Source organism: Passer domesticus, chromosome 12, assembly GCF_036417665.1.
Source record: "Passer domesticus isolate bPasDom1 chromosome 12, bPasDom1.hap1, whole genome shotgun sequence".
NCBI lineage: Eukaryota > Metazoa > Chordata > Aves > Passeriformes > Passeridae > Passer > Passer domesticus.
Window position 1 is genome coordinate 4,500,708 of NC_087485.1, and position 21,369 is coordinate 4,522,076.

Consider the following 21,369-nt stretch of genomic DNA (forward strand, 5'->3'; position numbering starts at 1 on the left):
AAAACTATCAGCACAAATAAGCTAAATTGGTTTAAACCAAATGACACATTCAGTCAGGTCTGGATGCTTTTGTGGTATGCCTGGGAGCACAATTTCAGAGTAATTTAGCTTCTGCTGTGCTTTACACAATTGGGGTACCTTTGAAAAATTTCACTTCCCCTCTTCTGGTAATGTTAGTTGCCCAACTTCTTCTTATCATAAACTTGTGTAATACCATTGCTTTTTGGGTTTCTCAGGTCTCCTCTTTCCTTCCACAATCATGGTATTTCATGGAACCAAAAACCCCAACCCACTTCTTCTCCGGTGATTGCAGGTAAGGTAGTTCATGTAACAGTTGAAAATACAGATTCCTACAAACTAAACCCAGGAAACCACACTGAAAAGAAAGGAAAAAAACCCAAACCAACACAATAAGCCTTGGACTAGCCAGGTCAAAGCAACATGAGATGCAGGGGCACCTCAGCCTTGTCTCAAGCACTGTCACTGTGTAAACACCACCAGAATTCTCACAATAGTATTTCTCACTTTCTTCTCCCAATCCAAACATTCCCAGCAAGTCTCACTGAATCTGAGGATGCTGCTGCTTTCTTTTCACTCTTGCTCACTTGCCAAGTGTGCTGTGGGAACTCTCACCCACGCCTTTCACTTCTGAGGGTGTCCTTACTACTGGGCTGGTTTGCCCCCTCTGATGAATTTTAAGACAGATGCAGTAAATCTAAGTTTTGAGCACTGAATTTTAACAAATATCCATGCAACCATTCCCTCAAATAGCCTCCAGCCTCGTGCATCCTTCTGTGATGTGGAAACTGTGGTTGAGTTAGAGATGGGAAGAATCAGGCACTGTTTGTAAAAGGAAATTTAAAAAGAAATTTTGGGTTTGCCTACTATAAATATTTGTACACAGCAAATGCTGAAATCCTTAGAGGCAAGTAAGCAGTACCACACACAGAAACTATGGTTTAATGTATGCAGTAGTAGGCAGCCATCCACCACCCCCTCGATCTTAATTTAGTTCACAACATTTTGAACACTGAAGTTTCAAAGCCTAATCTGCTTTTATAGTGCTATGGTAAGGACATTTTTCAAGACTCTTCTAAATAATACTGTCAAAACCAAGCTGATACAGAAATCATTAGTACTGCCCCAGCTACACCCTTTAAAGAAATACCTATTATGTCTTTGCTGGAAAGTAGTATTTTTATGACAAGATAATTTTGAAGGTGCCAGCACTAATGGAGACAGCATCCTGTCAATTCTGGAGCTGTGCAGGTTTGCTCTATTACAGGGCAAGAAGAACAGAAGGTCTTACATTGCAATTAGTGTTGACAGCCGTAGGAAATGGTGCTCAGGCATGGCTTCCATTCCTCCAGATTCCTCTCCCTCTGCAGATTTAAATAGCACGGTCACAGGATAAAGGTTTGTCCTAATTAACATTGTCCTAATAACATTTTGTTGACCTGTCTCTGCATCTTCCAGCTGATGTCAAAATTTTTAAAGACAGCCTCCTGTTTGCCTTTGTGAGCTGAGTGCCCCTGACATTTCTACCATGCCAAAGAGCATTTAAAATCCATCTGATGCTTGAGAATTTCCAGCTAAATGAACAGAGACGTTTGGTCCTGTTTTGTTAAAAAATTTGCACAGAAAGAGACAGAACTGTAGCAGAAAGTGAACGGGGAGCTTTCTTCTGCTGCTTTTATTGATTGTGTGAGCCGAGGTAATCTAGGAGAAAGCAAACACCGGCGCTGGGGAGCATTAGGCAGAACCAGGATGGAACCATTAATAGGGCAGAGTGTCTGAGTGCTGGGGCTTATCCAAAGTGGCCCCTGTCACATGTCCACTTTAACTTTCCAGAACAGGTTTATATTTAGCAGGCAGATAAAATGGATGTAAAGGCGAAGTGCATTACGGTTACAGCAGCTTTGGAGATGAAGTTGTGACTCAGTACATGAACTGTAAAGGTCAACTTCTACTCTCATTTGTGCAGCTCCTCTGAAGCTGATCAACTATGTAGGTGTTACATGAGAATATCACCCCTGAATTTAATAATATGTGACTACATGAATGTGACAATGGTATTTTCACTGGCAGTCTGTAAGCCTTGCGTGATACAGTTGTTCTGCATGCTTCTACTTTAAAAATACCTTCCCACACTGATGATTAACTCAGACTTTATTTATTTCCCCAAGAAAATATCTTAGTCACATCTAAAGAAGTGCCAGATTAGAATTAGATAGTGTGCTTGAGATATATAAAAGCACAATGGTATTGATTTCTGTGTCAAATACTATCTTTACCAACCAGGTTATGCAGTCCTTATCTATTAAGGTGAAAACTCTTTGATTCATAGAGTTATATCAAGGATATCTGGTGTCAAATCAGTGAGTAAATTCCAGCAGGCTGAAAGTTCTGCTAAACAAGACATGTGACACTTGGAAAGGGTGTTTTGTGCTTGGGTATTGGTTTCTAGGGTTTTGGTTTTATTTTGTTGTTGCTTTCTTTTTTTTTTTTTTTTTAAGTATTGGAATCCAAACAAAGACATGGCATTAACAAGAAAATAAAATTTTAAGAGTTTACCTATGTTCATGACCTTTTGAATCTGCCTTAGAGTAGGATTATGCTCACACAAAATTTTATTAATTAAGAATTCACTGTCTGTTGACTCTTGAGTGGCTTAAGAATTCAGAAGAGAGTCAAAAAAAAAAAAAAAGGCCAGATAAGAAAGTGAAAAAAAATATCCTAAAATATACATCACATTTCTGGAGAAAATGACAAAGAGCATTTATTTTTCTTATATAAATAATTCTGCACTTTTTAGAAGTGAATTTTCTTAACAAGGATTAAGTAACAGCAAGCAGGTCTGGGACTCTTTCATTCCTAGAACTTTTAACACAACTCTTCACACAAGCATCTGAAAAAATGCACTTAGGGATGTCCCTAAATCCCATCTCCTGTGACTCAGTCTTCATGCCATGCTGTAAAATAACCACAGGGCTTTCTATCAACTGCAAATGGTCGCAGTGGCACTAGTTCATGACTTTATAGACCCAAAAATAAGCTTGTTGCATACTTTTTTCCTCACAGTTAGGTCTAATAGACCATTTTCTTCCCTTCTTTGTACCTTTCCCCCATGGTGAAATATTTTCTAATCTGTTTTCCATATTTAGATTTTAATTGCAACCTCTACAAAACAAGCATCCTTCACAAATAGCCCCAAGCTAAAGAAATTCATATATACTTGTTTCAGTAATCAATTTTTTAGGACTACATAAAATACAGCTGCAGGGAAAACTATAAACCTTTTTTTCATGTTTTCCAGTGTTTGACGCCAGGTAAGAGTGTTGCTGTGTTTTTTGAATCTGCCAGATTAGACAGAGGTTTTACTACAAGCTGATACAAGAACATAGACTACACTCACAGATTATTCTAAAAGACCTGCAGCAGAAGGCCAGAAAAGCTGCTAAAGACCTAGAACAAATAACAAAGAAACAAATACACAACACCTCAACCATCATAAACTTAATCAAGTTATGTGCCTTTGAATACACTGGGTTCTTCCAGCAGAGGAAACAGCAGCTTCTTGTTTTTGTGTTAAGTTCTCTCAAGAACAACACCATTCCTGTTCAAGGAAAGGAAATAAAGTTACAGGCTGGATCAGCCAGAAGTGCTTCCTCCATTCAAGGTGCCAAAACAAGACACATGAATTGTTGACAACAATGTGAAAATGCAATGATGGAACACCTGAAAGTTAAATCAACATTTTTCTCCTATTGTTTTAGGTCCAAACATCCAAAGGACTGATTCACTGTCAAACCCTGGAGCCAGAAAGAAAATCAGCCTCTGACTGCATTGTTCTGATGGAAAACAATCAGCTTGCCAGCATGAACTTTCTTCAAATGAAAGATATTCAGGAACTAAACCCAAACCAGTCAGGAACAATTTCACTGCCAGCAAAATTCTCAGCAACAGCAGGCAAGAAAGTAGTTTGAAAATACATGGGGCTTCCCTGTCTGTGAAGTCACTTCCTTCTCAGTCTGTTCTCAATCAAGAGTTACGTTTTTCCTGCCTTTTGGACTGTCTGCCATTTGTGAAAGTTTCTAGAGGTGCAGTCTGTCAAAGTAGCTGACTTCTGCCTATAAGTCAAATCCATTTTGCATGATGAAAGGCTGAAACAACAGCCTAATCTAAAGCAGAATCATCCCTGTGATGGGAATAGGGCTGTTACTCCCAGAAGGATCTTACACATCTGTTCCATGATTTTAAACGCTTGGAACAGCAATTTAGTTTCTAGATATTTATGACATCTTCCCCTCTGTAAATACCTCCCTTTCCCCTCTGGAAATACCTGAATGCTGCTGTTTGCAAATGCTTACCTCAGACTGATGGGGCTGAACACAGCAGCCTCCTGCTGTCCACCAGGGAATGCTTCACTCATTCATGACTGCAGCTGAGGGAACAGTGCACATGAACCTTCAGTCACGAGGCTTCTGCTCATTCACCTCCTCTGAATCACACAAGCAAGACTTACAGGTAACAACAAAAATCAGCATTTTATATCCTCCAACTAACAGAAGATGGTGGGATCATCACTAAGCATGGGAGCTGTACAGGAAGAAACAGGACACAGTATCAGACATGCTCAAATCAAGCCACTCTAGGTTTTGGGGTTTTTTTAATATTTACAGTAGCAGAAAATATTTTCTTAGCTAAAGAAAATACATTACAAAATAATAAGGCATTAGAATAGAATCACCATACTTCAGGTGAATTTTTACTGGCTGTTATGACACTAGAAACCTTAAATCACCCTACAGGAGGGGTGGATGGCAAGGTTGAGGAAGAAAGGAAAGGAACTCTGTCCTGAGAGTCTGTTGTAGAGGTGAGGCATCTGCCACAGAGCTGAAACTGCTCTGCAGAGGTTCTCATTCCACTGCATGTACAAGGCAGAGATTACATTTTGAGCTGACGAAAGGTTTGAGACAGAGAACCTTTCTGCACCTCCAGAGATCAAGAACTGACGTTGTAGGATATGTTTTGAAAGCTTTTCAGTTGGTAGAGATTTTGTAAACTAAAATTAAGATGTTCAGGAGCAATGGGTGGTACTTGCCAATAGGCACTGGATCCCCCACCCAGGCCTCTGCAGGCAGAGGTCATAGCCATTAAAACAGAAGGCAAAAAATGATTGAAGTTAACTTTATTCCAAAATATGTATAATTTACAGGACCCAATAAGTGCTTCATTTGTGAACAAAACATTTCAATACTTGTGAATAACTTAGTAGTAGTAGCTTTGTGTAACACTTCAGTTCCAACAGAGGGAAATATGAAACAGTATTTTGGCACAAGGTTTTCTCTGCATGCAATAATGTAATTACAAGTTTCACAGTTACTAGGACAACATTCCTTCTTTGGGATTGTCACTTGTAAATAGGTTTAAGAAATGAATGCTTGATTTTATCTGGTCACTGCAAGTTTACTGGCTTAAACAGCAAGAACCAAACATGAACATCCTTTGAAAAATAGATTTGTCCACTAAATAAAAAAAAAACAAAACAACCAGTAATGAAAAGAAAAATATTTTAAGGACATTTCTCAGCTTTGCTGAGATTAACTCACACACGCTTTGGGAAAGACTCACCCATGAGATTTATTACTCATTCATTCCAGATAATTACAAACTTAAATGAGATTGTAATCAGGTGTTGAAGTCTTTAAGCTGTAAAGATATGGCCATATTTCATACCTAGCTTTATCACAGATGCACTGGCAATGTCTGTAGATAGAGGTACTGTCAATCTAGCTCTGCATGCAGGTGCTTGAAGCATGTAAAGCACTGGATGTTGTGAAATGTAGAGCTGGCACCACCCCAAGTCATCTGTTATATCCCATAGCTATATTCTATAGCTGTTGCAGGTACTGTAAAGCCAGCATATGAAAAACGGTCACAAGTAAAGGGACTTCTGTTATTTAACTCAGCAGGTCCTTGAGGCGTTTCCACCATTTCAGGCTGTCTGGTTACGTTTTCAGTGAAGAGTCACACAAACACAAACACAAACATTCCCTCACCCTGACCGCGGGGCTGAACGCGGAGTTCTGTTCATTGCACAGCAATGGCACTTGAAACAAGAGAATTCAGTCCTGTTCTAAGCAGCAAGTCCTTCTTGCACATATTTAAATTCACATCAACTCTTATAAAAACAACAACAAAAGAAACAGAAGATGCACGATTGCACCACACACTTGTTTGCTACCATTAAACAGCCGTATCCTCACAGTGCTCCTGCTGTCAATGGCAGCCTGGTTACTGCAGGCCCATCCTACCAGGACATAGCAGCACTTTAAACCAAACAGGAATGAAAAAGCTTGCAAGGCTCAGAATGGTATCAACAGTTTGGTGTGAATGTATTTGGAACAGCAAATGGTACATTAAGATCATATTTAAAAAATCAGCACACATCAGAAATATATTAAAGCAAAGGAAGCTGTACAACCTTAATGATGAAGGCAAGCACATTTAGTTCACCTCCGAGTTGCCATTTCAGGAACATGTTCTTTTGCAAGTTGAGCACCCTATGATGATTCAGTATCAGTTCTATTAAATTTCCTTACATTTAAAAGGCTATTAAACCCCCTCTAGCCCCCTAAGCCCCCAGTCCTGCCAACTCTTACATTTCTACCCAGCCTCACAAAAAAAAAAAATCAATTCACATCATAGCAGCATAAGGACTCAGAACAGTGGAAGGCAGACATCGTTCTTTGTTCTCTTGCCCCTACACAAATGGGGTCCATATGACTAACAAGGAAATTCAGCCTCTTGTTTCCAACAGAAAAAAAACCAACTGTGTATTGTGCCTTGAAATAAAAATTTCTAAGGAGTTAGTTACATACATTAAGTTACAGACATCGAACAAGTTGTTCAAAACTTAACGAGGTTTCACAAGGTTTCTTTTGCAGCTGTTTAATTTACAGCTGCAAGTATATATACATTTTTTAATGCTTTCATATCCTTTGGAACTGAGAATTTTCTAAACTCAAGCAGCTTCACATAACTAAGAATATGTAGCATTAGCAAACTCTGACTTAAAACTACCAGTTTTTCTAGGCAAACACAAAGTTTTGGGGAGGACTCCCTCCCTATCCACAGCAAAAAGTATTTACAGGTGTATTAGCAGAAACAGACACAAATAAAGCTGTAAGAAGAGGAAACATCTACAGTCAAACAAACTTTCAGCATTCTGACAAACAAATATGGAAGGTAACAAGACAGACCTTTCATTTTTCAGCTTGTTTATGCTTATGTTCTCACAGAACGCAAGTCTCAAATCTGCTGTTTTCTTTGTTTGACTCTATACATTAAAGAAAAGCACAAATGAAACTACAAAAGTACTAATTCAATTTTATAATAGTGTTACACAGGCGTCAGGATCAAGATCCAGCAATCACAGCTTAACAGAATTAAGCAGGAAACACAAAGGGTAAGTACACATAACATTAGCATCACTTCCAGATAAAAGATTCTGCTAAGAGGCTACAGAGACTCTGATGTTACTTTCTGTATAGCAGCTCTAATGGCAATAGAGGATACAAAAAAGAATGAGATAGTAAGCCACTGCTGACCAATACTTACAATACAGTGCCTTGAAAATCAAATCAGAGACAAACTGCAGAAAAAGGGAGATAAGTATCATTTTAGTTCCACCCAGAAATGGTTGTGCCTGAAGTTTATTTTATAACAAAGGTAAAAATAGAAAATCAGCCTTTTGCAAGAGGCTCTCTTTTCAAGAGAGCCTTTTTGGTTAAATGTGAAGAATTCATAATGTTCAGCAATAGTGTTTCAAATCAGGTTTCATGAAGTTTTCTGTGGGATTCACCAAACTATGAAGTCTGGCTTCAGTCTTCACATTTTCACAAAAGTACTTCATAAATCCAAACTGAGTGACATATGCCAGACATGCATGATCCTGTTTTTTAAATGAATAATTCATAGAGAACCAATATAGTGAAGAAAAAAGTTAATTTTGGTCAGAATTTCGTCTTTCCTAAGACAGTGCAGACATTTAATAATTTCTTAATACTGCACTTTCAATAAATGACTTCATGTTGTAGTACTGTGTTCACCTAATTAAAGTCCAAACTGTTTTAAATAGAATGAGTGAAAGGATTGTGATTTGCATGTTCTAATAAAATACGCAAAGCTCAGAAAGACTTTTAATTAAAAAGAGCAATAACTGGGTAATGATTACATTATAAGATTTCATCCATACAACTTTTGGGTCTTTTCCTGACAGTCCCTGATGCTAAGAGCTTTGGCTTACACAATAACATGGCAATTATCACTCTAATTTCTAAATCAGTTTCAAAGTACTTTAAACCTTGTTGGTCTCTCAGATGGCTACAATTCAAACCCTTCAGTAATTCTGCTCCTCAGCACCCAGGATTGCTTCTCTTGCAGAGTAAAGGCTGACTTTCTAAATTCAGAGGTAACAAACATCTTCTACAGCTGTGGAAAATACCCTTTTCCCAAACCAGGTTTATAGTGACTGCCTCTCTTTCACATGTCAGTGCAGACAACTTGCACATGGGAAACACAGAAATCAGTGTATGAAGAAGCATTCTCTGGTATTCCAGCCAGAGGAAAAAAAACACTTTAAAATGTGAAGTTGCAACATTACTAGAAAGATATTGCAATAGAATAAATTAACCCAACTTCGTTCTTTATCTTATCTCTCAAAGTAGGCAAGTAAATATGAGTCAGTCATCTTCACAAGAAACAAAATTACAAGGGAGGCCTTCCTTTTTTAAATATATCCCACCCTACAGATGAGAACTCAACAGACATTGTGAAACCTGGGGACATTCCCCACAGCAGAGTGACTTTCTCCTGAGGAACTGCAAAATTCCGTTCTGCAGTTTCTTCAGCCAGACTGGAAGTGTCTGAAATCATACCTAGAAATGTTGAAAAATCGACCAGGCAACACAGATGGGGTCTCAGGAGGAAAATGTGAGTATCAGGATTAATCTGAAGAGATTATTTCAGTAAAGACACTCACCACAGCAATATAAATATTAGGAAAAGACAAAAGAAAAAAAAAAGGATAAAAGAAAGGTATTGCTCATCTGCAACAAAAACAAGCTGGCTGCAATGAATGAGTAACTTAACTCCCACATCCTTGAACTGAGAATATGCAGCACAAAGCATAGGGAGTCCTCAAAACCTAAGGCTTGGACATACATTTGCTGCTGGGCTGCACAGTAAATATGCAGCCAATATCTCTCCTCTAACAACGGAGGAGTAAAGTCTGTTACAGACCCAGGAATTTGACACACAGAGTTTTCCTTTAAGGTTACAGAAACTAAAACCTGTCCAGTACAAAACCAGAGGCCTACATTTCACAGATATTATAGCAAGAGATAAAAATTACTTAAGGCCAAATTCCAACATACATTCACAACTGGCTTAATGTAAATGAAAAATACTGCAAACAGTGGCATGAGGGGCAACCTAAACATTAAAAAAAAGGTGCCAACAGGTCATATGCTTTTTCTCTGCAAAATCAGTTTGTGTGAGTTTGACTATACTCAGGGAAACTGTGAAAGCTGCAGGAACTGAGGGCTGAAGATCAAAGTGCAAAAGCAAGATAGAGCTGTTCTGGAAGGGCTTCTGTGAGCTCATCTCCCAGTTCTGCTGTATGGATTCCAACTGTTTTTGGAAGCAGGAAGTCCAAAACCAGAAGTCAAGGTGAGTGTTTTAAGGAATTTAATTGTCCATTTTTAAAGATTTCTCTTAAGGTAGTAAACCACTGTAACATTTCTCAACTTGTATCTCAGTAAAGCTAGGAGAATTTCAGCAAAACCAAATGATTCCAGTCTCTGAGGCACACACATTGTAACATTTGCATCTTCAAGACAGAAATAATTTAAGCAAATCCCTTCTGAAGACTCTAAAAATGTTAGTCCCATTTATTATGCTAGCTAAAAGGACAACATACTAATTTTCCCTACAATTATGAATTCCATGTTCTTTTCCTACCCTTCAAAGAGCATCAGTGCCACTCAGGGAAAAAAAAAATACTGCTTTCTACACACTTTTAAAACAATAAATATTTTCAACAATTCATGAATCTCTAGGTGTCTAGTGTGTTGGACAGGTATTTGGAAAATGTCAGCTTATGCAGGAGAAAGAGCTGTGAAGGCATAAAGTAAAAGAAGACAATACGGCTGATTATGTTCATGCCGGATTTAAAATACAAGCTACTAAAAAAAGTAAACAGAAGTAGCTTACACTAATAGAATCCTCCCCCGTAAGTTCAGGGAAGCATCTCAACTGAACAGGTCAGGGTTTTGGTCCAGCACATTGGAACCCTGCATGTAAGCCAGGAATAGAGAGAGAGATACAGAGAACAACTTTATAAGTTCTTCCACTTAGATGAAAGCAGTAACAGCTTCATAAAGAAGTTTGAGGAAAGAACATAGGCACCACATAATTTTTTAAGGTTCAAAATGTACATTAACATGTTACAGCCCCCCCTTTCCCCTCTATTTATACACACATAGTTTATGTAAAGTTACATATTCAATAGAGTACCTTCAGCATGAAAAGTCTCTTAGGTCAACTGCTTGTGACAAGTACATTCAATAATGCAAAGTGGATCAATTGGTAAAGCCATCTCTCCCACCCCAATAAATTAAATTCAAACCACAAGAAACAGTTATATTAGCACTCAGTGGCTGGGCTTGTCAGAGCTCTGGAACAAGGAGCACAGCTCTTCACAGGTCTGTGTTTCTACTGAACTGAACTGGGACTCCATTGTATTCCAGGCTAAGTCAGCCAGAAGGAAGTCATCCATTGCTGTCTGTGTTTCATTGCTGGTAAGGAATAAACTCCCCAGATTCTCAAAGCAGCTATCCATAGTCTGGGTCTCAGCACTACTGAGCTGGACTTTGCTTTCAATATTCTGAGCAGGTGTATTTTTAGTAGCCATATACACTTCTGTCTGGGTTTCTGTATCAGATGAGTCAGTGCTCATTGAGAAACTGGACTGTTTCAGAATACTTCCTAAAGGCAGATGGGTAGTACTGTCCAAAAAGAAATTCAAGTCTGTCTGTGTCTGTGTATCAAACATCTCCAAACCTAAGAAGTTAGAACTGCCTCGGCAGTTATATGATTGAGTGGCACTATCTGAAAATAAGAAATCAGTCTGAGTTTCAATGTCCAGTGACTCCAAAACTGGCTCAGAGTTCAGGGTACCAAGCTCACTCTCTTCAGTCTGAGTTTGGATGTTGGATGCTGAAAAGAACTCTTCAATGTCGAAGTCTATCCCTGTGCTCTGTGATGGAGCAGAAGGAAGATGTGTGTCAGCATTAGAACTTGTCTCAGACAAAAGGCCACGATTATCCAGTGTCTGGCCAGACATGTTTCCTGAAAAAATGTTTTCCAGATCACTTAGCAGGTCCATTGTCTGGGTTTGATTATCTGTTGTATTTTGAGGTGGAAGTATATTAGTCTGTGTATTGAAGCTGATAAGGGATTCAGACTTAACTGTATCCTGATTCGGGCTCTTGCAACTACTTCTTTGCAGCAAGGTCTGATCTATATTTGCAGGCATTAAATTGTTTTCTGGAATTTCAATGTGAGTAGAAACATTATATGATGAAGGAACATTGTCAAAAATGTCACTGCACATTACAGCCTGGTCCATCTGTACTCTTCCATCAATACAGTCCTGTGTCCTGCTGGTTTGAGTCTCTCTGGAAATGCCACACGTTGGAAAACAGCCCTGACTGAAAGCATCAGTCTGAGCAGCTATGGATGAAGTCAGCTTGGAAGCAGGCAGCAGTGTCTGTGTCTGTACACTGATGGGCAATGAAACCTGGGAACTGAATGACAGATCTGTCTGAGAACAAGAGGACACAGAAGAATTGGGAGTCCAGGCTGCAGCTGGTACAAAGCTCTGTGAGATATAAGATAAGTCAGTCTGTATATTTATTGAAGAAATTTTGTTCTTGTGACAAACATTCCCCAGCTCTTGCCCTGGGTTATTTGATGTAACCTTGTCCAATTCAACTTGTACACCAGTACTTACTGGCTCGCGATCACCAGAAGTTGTCACTTTTGAAACAGGCATACTGTCTTTAAATACAAGTGTTTCTGCCTCCAGGGCTGGAATCAGGATTCCTATAGACTGAGGCAATAAATGAACAGTACTTACAACTGAACCTCGATTATCAACAGCCACTACAGCAGGTTTGACAGAAGAGTCTGTTGCAGATACATACACAGGCAAGTGAGCAACCTGCATCACTGGAAGTTTAACCAAAGCCACCTTGGGCTTGGGTAAAAGCATCTTTGGTGCACATTTTGGCTGCATTTGGTTTGTGAAGTTAGAACTGCAGGAGCCTTCAAGAGAGGCTGCTACTTTCACTTCAGAGGACTCCAGTTCCTGAGTGCCAGGAGCAGTACTGTGTGTATTGCTGAATGCTTCGTTTGCTTTCTCTGCCAACTGCTGATTATGAACGGAGGACTCCATTTTCCTTTTCTTACTAGGAGGATCCCTGTGAACATGAGATCAATAATTTATACTTCTTTCCAACACATAACATCTGCCTTCCATTCTTTTGAGCCACTGCACTGAAAATACAAACTGAAGTCACAGATGAGGTTGGATACGAGAAGACAATTAATCCAGATTAAAACATAAAAAGACTCCATGAAGTTCAATTTTGCTAAATGTCATTCCTTGATTTCTCATTTTAAAAAAGAATAAACACTACCCCTTATGGAGACCTATTTCCAAATGGATGTGCAAGTTTAGATGGTGTCTTCCCCTCTTAGATTAAGCACATTGATTTGAAGACTTTTAATGTGTTATTTTGACACTGACTCAGACTGAGCATTGAAGGGACAGAGCTCTTAAAATATGTGTACAGGTAATGGTCTCTCATGGAAATAGAAAATAAAAATTAGCAATTCTTCACACAAAACTTAAATTTTGCAGCAGCTGAACCTCAAAGATGGCTAGGCTTCAGAAAGTAGATTGCCCTTTATGAAACATATGGACATATGGAAACTTAAATCTAAACACAGGTGGTAAAAAATACACCCACCAACAACTGCAACAATGACTAGACTGTACAAGAAAATAACCTGAACTTCATTCCACACCTCAGTTACCAGCTACAAATATCTCCAAATCATGTCTACTCTCACAGAACTGTAAAAGCAGATGCAACAAAAACCACCACCATTTATGCCAAGCACTGCAGTGTCATCAGTACTTTTTGTTTTCTGTGTAGGGAAACCAGATCTTACTGATTAGATGACCACCACTGCCTTCAACAAAACAGAAACTCATAAAAGCAACAAAGAAACTGCACACAGCTTTGCAACTAAAACAACATGATCCTAATTTCCTATTTAATAAACAGAAAGGAGACAAAAAAAAGCAGCACATGAGACACACAGGACTTGGTGATGAATGTATCATTACTTCACTGCTTCACTTTTACCTGTGTTCTGCAGGAATTTCATGGCCAGTTCTGTAAATGTGAGACAGCAGTGCTGTTCTGCTGGCATAAGGGCACCCACAAGTACACTGGAAAGTCTTGCCACAGACCTCTATATGCCGTTTCAAATACCATTCTGTGCCATAGGAGTTACTACATTTATCACATTTGTGCTTCTTTTCAGCATGCATTTTCATAAAGTGCTAGAATACACAAGGGAAAGTAAACATTAGCATTCAGTGAAGATTAAAAAAATAAAATCATGGTTAGGGGAGAAAATATCTGCCAATTTTAGTTGCTAAGTAGCACTGAAGTGTAGCATTAATTATTCTTTAAAGCGTTACTACAAATAAGTTTAAAGAAGTCAATAGAGAGAATCTGAAGTTTGCAAATCTGCTGATGCTACATGCATCTTAAAAACACAGATAAACATCTACCCATTCTAATGCCATTGAAGATTCCCTGTGGACATCAATAAATCTATAGATCAGTTTTGCCCAATGAGCACAGTAAGGTTATGCTGCAAAATGTGCACACTCCTGAGGATCTACAACTGAGCAAATAATCTCAAGTCATACAGGTCAACACCAGAGCAAACACCAGAATTTTTCCTTTTCATTTATGGTACCAAGTGCCAGCCACTCAGCTCCTACAGATAACCCCAGCTCAGCACAGGTAACCAACTGCAGCACAGTGCTCTTTTTGCTCTCTAATGCAGAACCAAGTCTTATATGTTTTCTTAAACAGGTTAACTAGTAAACAAATGCATTTTAATATTGAAGCAGAGAAAAGCTCTTAATCCTTGACCACTTGAAAAAAGCAGTTAACAGCATCAGCCACAGTTTAAACCTTCATCAGTTGCTACCATAATTTTTTCCCCCTCTCCTTTAATCTTTCTCCATCTGTTTAATTTGTGGAGAGGGGCTCTGATCTAGTTTAGAAGAACATACTGGCCTCTGTCTGATCAAAAGGTTCAAGTCCTCTAATATCACCATGCAAACATGCAAACTCATGAATCACAAGTGCACTTGGAGTCGCTGCATACAGTGCTCTAACTTCTGCTATGTGCTGAGAGGTTATGCTTGTATCTGTATGCAAAAGTGCACACTCTTTGGAGTAGAGATAGGACTAAATAAGTGTGAAAATACTTCAGGAAACAGGAATACCTGTTTTACAAGAGAAAATTGGGAAAATGGTCTGTTTGGTCCTCTAGGGCAGCCTTCAATAGGACAGCAGTAGAATTTCTGTGAAGTTTTCAAACCCTTCCTTATTGGTGCATTAAGTTTTCCATCCTGAAAAAGAACCAGTTGAGAAGTTGACATTTCTACAGGTTTGCATATTCAAGACAATATTCAGAATACACTTGAACTATGGCTCACTGAGTTTACATATCTCAATTAGCTGGAGGCACTCTCCTATGTGATTTGAAAGTTCAAATGGAGTTTTTGCCCTGTGTGGATGCCACTTTTCAAATATCCCATCAAAATTACCAGGTTCAATTACAACAAGCTCTATGGAGTAGTGGTACTGTACTATTTACTTTTACCAAGACACTCCCTGTCCTATGTTTCCTGTTATTTGAATAAAAAAAATTTCCATACAGATAGTACCCTAGACTGCTGATTCAATGTGGTTTTACTTGTTAGTAGCACAGTATGTGAAGCTCCATTAAGATTAGTCACTGAAACACAACACTTCCTTGATGCTGGAGTTCTGTTAGCAATGTTTAGAGCTTACTTGTAATAAAAATAAAAAATGCCAAGTATGCTCTGCCACCTAATTTAGATCATAAACCACATCTCACTTAAACTATGAAACAACTGGTATGCTAATTCTGACCCTGCAAACACTAAGTGACCATCTATCCAGGCTTTCCATGTGAGTTGTCTCACTGATCCTCACAAGGACATAGAAGAAAGCAACACAACTTGCTCAAAGAAGGACATGTAAGAAGGACATACTAGTGGGATTGTCCAGATTCTTCAACCACATAGAATCCCTCCCTACTGAAGACACTGGCATGGAAACCAGACAAGACATATACCTCTAGACCCTAATTGAAAGGGTCTCAGTAGAAGCATCAGGCATCTGTATCCGAGCAAAGAATTAAAAGTGAACTATTTAAAATCTGATGCTCAGAGTAGCTGTGAGTCTCCTTCCATCCTGAGACTAAATTGGAGGCCAAACATTGTCCCCAGAGCCAGTTAGTGTAGTCCATGATGGCATCCCCAAGATGATTTTTCAGGGAAGAAATGGGACCATGCTCTGTTTGACCTCTGCACCTGATTTTCCTTAGCATGAGGACAGTGAGCACAGTCAGTAATGGAAGGTTAATTTCACACCAGTCACTCCCTAACTACCTCTTTGGGCACATCTCCAGCTGGTCGTGTTTACACAGGTTACACCAAACACAGAGAATGCACAAAGCACAACAGCCCTCGTGTGAAGCAAACAAACTGAGTACCTCAGCTGCCAGGGCCCAAAGGGCTTCCCTGCTCACACCCCCACCTCTTACCCACCCACAATTACTCACAACCCAACAATGCTGTCCTCAGCACTCATGCCTTGCTTTTGAAGTCCTCTCATTTACACCTCAGGAAGCTGGAGAGGGGGATATTTCAATGGTTTTGTTTTCCCTCAAATCACCTCTTAAACTAAGATAATCTGTAAAATGTAATCCCTTCAAGCAACATTCAGTTGTATTTCCACACACTCAACACTGCTACCTGCTGCCATTGCCACAAGTTCATTTTTATTAATATCAGACTCAAGCAACGTTTAGAGCCTCTTGACCAAAACAATCACCTGCCACATCAAGAAAACCTCGAATAAGTCTCTAAAAAGGGAGTTTTCATGTAACATTTTTACCTTCTAAGTGCCTTGTACAGCAGTTTTCCCTGTGGACAGCCCATTCATAAACAGGTCTGTTCTATCTCTGCTGAATCATCACTGTGACTATTGTTGTCAATAGTCTCTCCTAGGGCCACTGCCCTAAACAGGAACATGACACAAAGAAATCTAGTTGTTCCAGCCCCAATTCCACTTTTTAACCCTGACTTCATACAGAACACTTTCATCACATGTCAAACTCCTCAGGAGAAAAGATCTGCCTTTAAGTCAAAGCTATGTTTGGCCTCTCCAACTGCAGATGATACCAATATGCTGAGTAATGGGCAATTAGAGTTACTTATTCCTAAATAAAAAGTTATTGTGTTATATTTAACATCACAACCCAACAACTGACAGGGCAATATGGGAAACATGTTCAGCCACTTGACAGGTAAACTTCAGTCAGGTTATTTAAAACTACTGAAATACTAAGGTATAGAATCATACCAAGTATTTAAAAGCTTTATAGACACCAATAAAATGCTTTTTAAACAGCTGGAACACAGTCTTTAGTGGCAGAGACCAAAACACATTAGTTGTGACAAGCTGAGACATACTCTACACATATAAGGTATTGTATATGGACACTAATCTTGCTTTGACCTATCCCAAGTCCTCGTGGCTCTAAATGGTTAATCCTGCATCTTCTCCAAGCCCACCTGGCCAGTCCTGTTTCAGACATTCTCACTGCTCCCTTCCTTACCTATCTGATTTTATGTCCCATGTTCCTACACCATCCACCCACCAAAATTACAGGCAGATATTGGTGCAATGAAGTTCTCCCAGTGCAGACCCTTGCGCTGTAAGGAACACTGACATGGCCAGTGACAACAACTGGGAAAGCAGGAATTAACAGTCCTTGCTACAGACTTAGTCAAGGTGAACTTAGTGACGTCTTGCTTCCCTGGCCCAGAAAGGCTTACTCCAAAGGATTAATTTTAAATGATGTTGCAGTAGACTGTAGTCAACTATTTAAAACATGGGGGTTTTGCAGCAGATGCTCAGCCATTTCTTTACTAAATAGGACAAGGAGAGAAGTGCATTTATTCTTATGATAAAAACCATTGTGGTAGTGCAGTATTTGAGTAACCTACCCCAAGGGTGTACTGCCCTTCCAGTTCACACTGACTACAGCCTCTCCTTTACATTAATTCTTCTAGCTTCATTTTAAACTACATACACGTAGTTTCCCTTCATCCCATAAAATGATATAGCCAAAAGACCAAAGAATTAAAATAAAAAATTCAAGTTTATATTCACTGCTCTCATTTTTTAAAATTAGCTTATCCTCTGTCAAGGAGCCAGAAAAATTATGTATCAACACATCATATCTTCTTTGTTAGGCAAAAAAAGTCCAATTTTTCTAATTTCCCTTTGTCAGAAACACTTGCCATTCATCATCCTTAGCAGTTATTTTCTACACATCTGGTTCATTTTAACTTATTTGAATCAGGTTCTTACCCTATAGTACCAACATAGAATATCCCTCTGCCATATTTTAGGACTGCCCTTCTCACAGCAGCTTTACCCTAAATGCTCATTCGTGTATGACCAAATCATTTTGCAAGGGTTTCCCACCTCAGGTTATTTCTGTTACAAACCAGAGCTGGTCAAACCATTATCACTTCACAAGACTAAAACCTGATACTGCTGCACTTGACTCTGTTTTTACAGGGCAATTTCTATGTAAATGTCCTTCCTTTGCCACTGCAATTCCTCATGGGTTTTGGTATAAAAACATCTTACTGGTGCTGCTTTTATTAATGAAAATTCACCATGTCATCCTCCCTTCTCCTTTGGTGTACTGTGTTCTCTCCTTCCCAATAGCTTCTTACCACCTCATTTGCCAAGTTGTCTCTTCACTAGTTGAATATTTCACTAATAAATGCAATCTAATAAATTATTTTTATTTGAGCAATCAGCTACCTCTTAAAAGGGAATACCAGTATAAAAATATTTAGTCTCTCTTAAGCCTCAACAACATTTTAGTCTCAATTACAATGCCCTTGAAACAAGTCAAGAAGTTTCTGAAAGTTTGCATCCATCCACGTTTCAGCATTTATCCCAAGTCATCACCAGATTCAGTAATTAGGTGTATGGAGTGTGCTCTAATTCTACAAGGCACTGGTGGCTAAGAGCAAGCTGGGTGAGAAAGCAGCATTTGCTCCCCCATCATAGCCTGAGTTATGTAAGCCACCAGCTGCACTGCACGCTCGGAGCATCAGATCACAACCAAAACGACTCTGCTGACCTGAAAGAACACTTGGAACTCCTGCTGTACCTCCCCCCTACATGGACATGTGAGATCTAACACATAACACACAGTAAAGCTGTTAGTTGGTACAGGAAATGAAATGAAAACATCCCAGAGACACAAGACAGCAAGTACACTTGACACGATTTCCTTTTGTCCCTCACCAAGGAGCACGTGTGACCCACACTGACTCTGTAGCCATTTCACAGAACAGGGATGTTTATTGTTCACCCACTGAGGCTGCACTTTCAGAACGCAGCTATGAATGCTGCACTTGAAGTTTTCCAGGAACACAATTTGTCCTTGCAAGCTCGGCATTACAATTTTGGGAAAAGCAAGGATATCTATCTGAAAGGCCCACTCTCAATGTGTGCCTGCTGAACTGTGGTTCTCCTCCCCCCCAGCACATGCTTAGCTCAGGAGTATTATGGAAATGAGGGCTTGTTTCCAAAATGGCATCCATCTGTTTTGCTGGGTTTTTTTTAGCTCAGACATTTTTAAAAAAACAAACAAAACCCCAGCATAACAGCCCTCGGCGTTGGGATGGAGATGGTTTGCCAGCTGATAAGGTTAGGAAATGCTGCATGTTTGCACAGCACCTCACAAGTGGGGCTTTAAAGTCTTACTGCAGAAAGATTGGTGATAAGCAAGTAAAACAACAGAAGCTAAGTCCCAAAGAACTCCTAACTGCCTGTGGTATGTTTACAAAAATGTGCAAAATTGGTTATTTTCTCTAAGTAATTTTAGAGGAATCCTCAACACAACTGGTCAGCCCATTCACACACACACACTTGTATTTATATGGGGTCCTGCACTGGCCTTTCACAAGGGGAAATTTAAACAAGAGACAACGAGAAACACTTCATTATTCCCATCTGGAATCACAGAATGGTTTGGGTTGGAAGGGGACCTTGAACATCATCTTGTTCCATCCCCATGCCATGGGCAGGGAAACCTACCGCTATCCCAGGTTGCTCCAAGCCCTGTCCCACCTGGCCTTGGATGCTTCCAGGGATGGGGCAACCTGTGCCAGGGCCTTCCCATCCTCACACTGAAGAAATTCCTCCTAATCCTAACCTAAACCTACTCTCTTTCCATTTGAACCCGTTTCCCCCTGCCCTGCCACTCCAGGCTCTTGTCCCCATCCCTCCTGTGAGCTCCCCTCAGGTATCAGAAGGCCTCAATCAGGTCACCCCACAACGCCCTCCTCTCCAGGCTGAACAACCCCAGCTGTCTCAGAATCTCTCGGAAGAACCCCAGTTCTCCTCAGGGTGGGGAATCACACCGCCCCTCAGTCTCACTACGAAGCAAACCCCAGCACAGCCAACACCGCAGCCGCCCCCCGGACCCGGACCCGAGCCGGCCGCAGGCCCCGGGGCGGAACACGGCGCTGCGCCACGCCAGAGCCACGCCGCCACGGTGAGGGGCCGAGCGGGCGGGGGCGGCGGGGCCGGCCCGGCCTCACGGCGGTACCTGGAGCGGGTGCGCCTTGCTGAGGTGCATGTTGAGGGCCGGGCTGTTGGGCAGCACCTTCCCGCAGCCGGGCACGGTGCACAGGATGTTGGTCCGCACTTGGGACAGCTCTGTCACCGAGGGCCGCACCAGCTCCCCGGCGGGCGGCACGTCCCTCACGGGCGCCGGGGGCCGCCCCAAGCCCCCGCCACGCCGCCCGGCCGCCGCCGCCATGTTGCTGTCAGCTGCTCGGCCCCCGCTCCGCTTCCGGGGGCGGCGGCCAATCGGCGGCGGCGCTGCTGAATATTCATGAGGCACGTGGCGCGGCCCCGCCCCCCGCCCGCCAGCGCCCCGCGGCGGCGGCTGCGAGCGGTGCGGGCCCGTGCGCGCTCCCGCGGCACAGAGCGCGCACCCGGCGCGCCCGGAGCACCGGGACACGCCGGGGGAATGGCGAGTGCATCCCGGGCACGGCCCCCGCCGCACAGCGCTCAGGACTGCGGTTATTGTGTGGCACCGGGAAGCGGAGAGGCAGGCACCGCTGTCTCTGCTGGTTTGGGAATGGCCGAGCTCCGGCTGGGTATTAGGAAAAGGTTCCTCATGCACAGCACGGGCATTAGAACAGACGTCCCCGGGAAGTGGTCACAGCAGCAGCCTGAGAGAGATCCAGGAGCACCTGGAGAACACCCCTAGTCACAGGGTGGGAGTGTTGGGTGTCCTGTGCACGGCCAGGAGCTGGACTTGACGAGCCCTGTGGGTTCCTTTCCAACTCAGAATATTCTATGATTTCCTGATATTGGAATCACCAACACAACACACAGCTATGCTGTCCTATAGCTATCCTAGAGCTGTGCTCAAGTTAAGGGAAAAGATGAACACCATTTTTTGGGTAAAGCTGTGCCATAGGTGCAGCCCCAGGATGTGGTCCTCCTGCAGCCCCGGTGCCCTCAGCTGCAGGCATTCTGCTGCCTGGGCTCAGCACAGAATAGTTTGGGTTGAAAGGGATCTTTAAACACATCTAGTCCAGCCCTGAACTTCCAAATTGCTGGAAGAGACCAACTGGAATGGGAAAAACAAGACTGGTCTCCACATTCCCCCTTCTCCTCACCTCCTCCATGGGGACACCTGCTCAGCAAGAAGGAACCCAGAGCTGCAGATGTTTCCTGACCAATTAATAAATGCTCACCTCCTTGCCTGGAAATGCTGCATAGTTCCTGGAATATCCCTGCCTGCAGGAAGTTAGAGATAAAACATCTCTGAAAATCAGAGATACTAAAA

The 21,369-nt window shown here is 41.3% G+C and overlaps 1 protein-coding gene across 22 annotated transcripts; it reads right to left on the bottom strand.

Annotated features, from left to right (window-relative positions):
* Positions 1-3,507: 3,507 nt before the first annotated feature.
* ATMIN (ATM interactor) lies at positions 3,508-20,368 on the bottom strand. Of its 22 annotated transcripts, none has more exons than XR_010346994.1 (7): positions 20,116-20,368; positions 14,666-14,791; positions 13,503-13,702; positions 9,441-12,548; positions 7,624-7,657; positions 4,526-4,599; positions 3,508-4,444 (listed from the first exon to the last, which is right to left on the bottom strand). XR_010346994.1 is itself a non-coding variant. In XM_064387307.1 (4 exons), the coding sequence occupies exons 1-4, from the start codon at positions 20,326-20,328 to the stop codon at positions 10,718-10,720; spliced, it is 2,370 nt and encodes a 789-aa protein (XP_064243377.1). In that variant the 5' UTR covers positions 20,329-20,368; the 3' UTR covers positions 5,177-10,717. The 22 variants fall into 22 exon arrangements, 1 of the variants encoding a protein (XP_064243377.1); XR_010346989.1 differs by adding an exon at positions 7,266-7,342 and having other exon boundaries at positions 3,508-4,599; XR_010346979.1 differs by having other exon boundaries at positions 3,508-3,616; positions 4,371-4,438; positions 5,740-12,548.
* Positions 20,369-21,369: the final 1,001 nt, after the last annotated feature.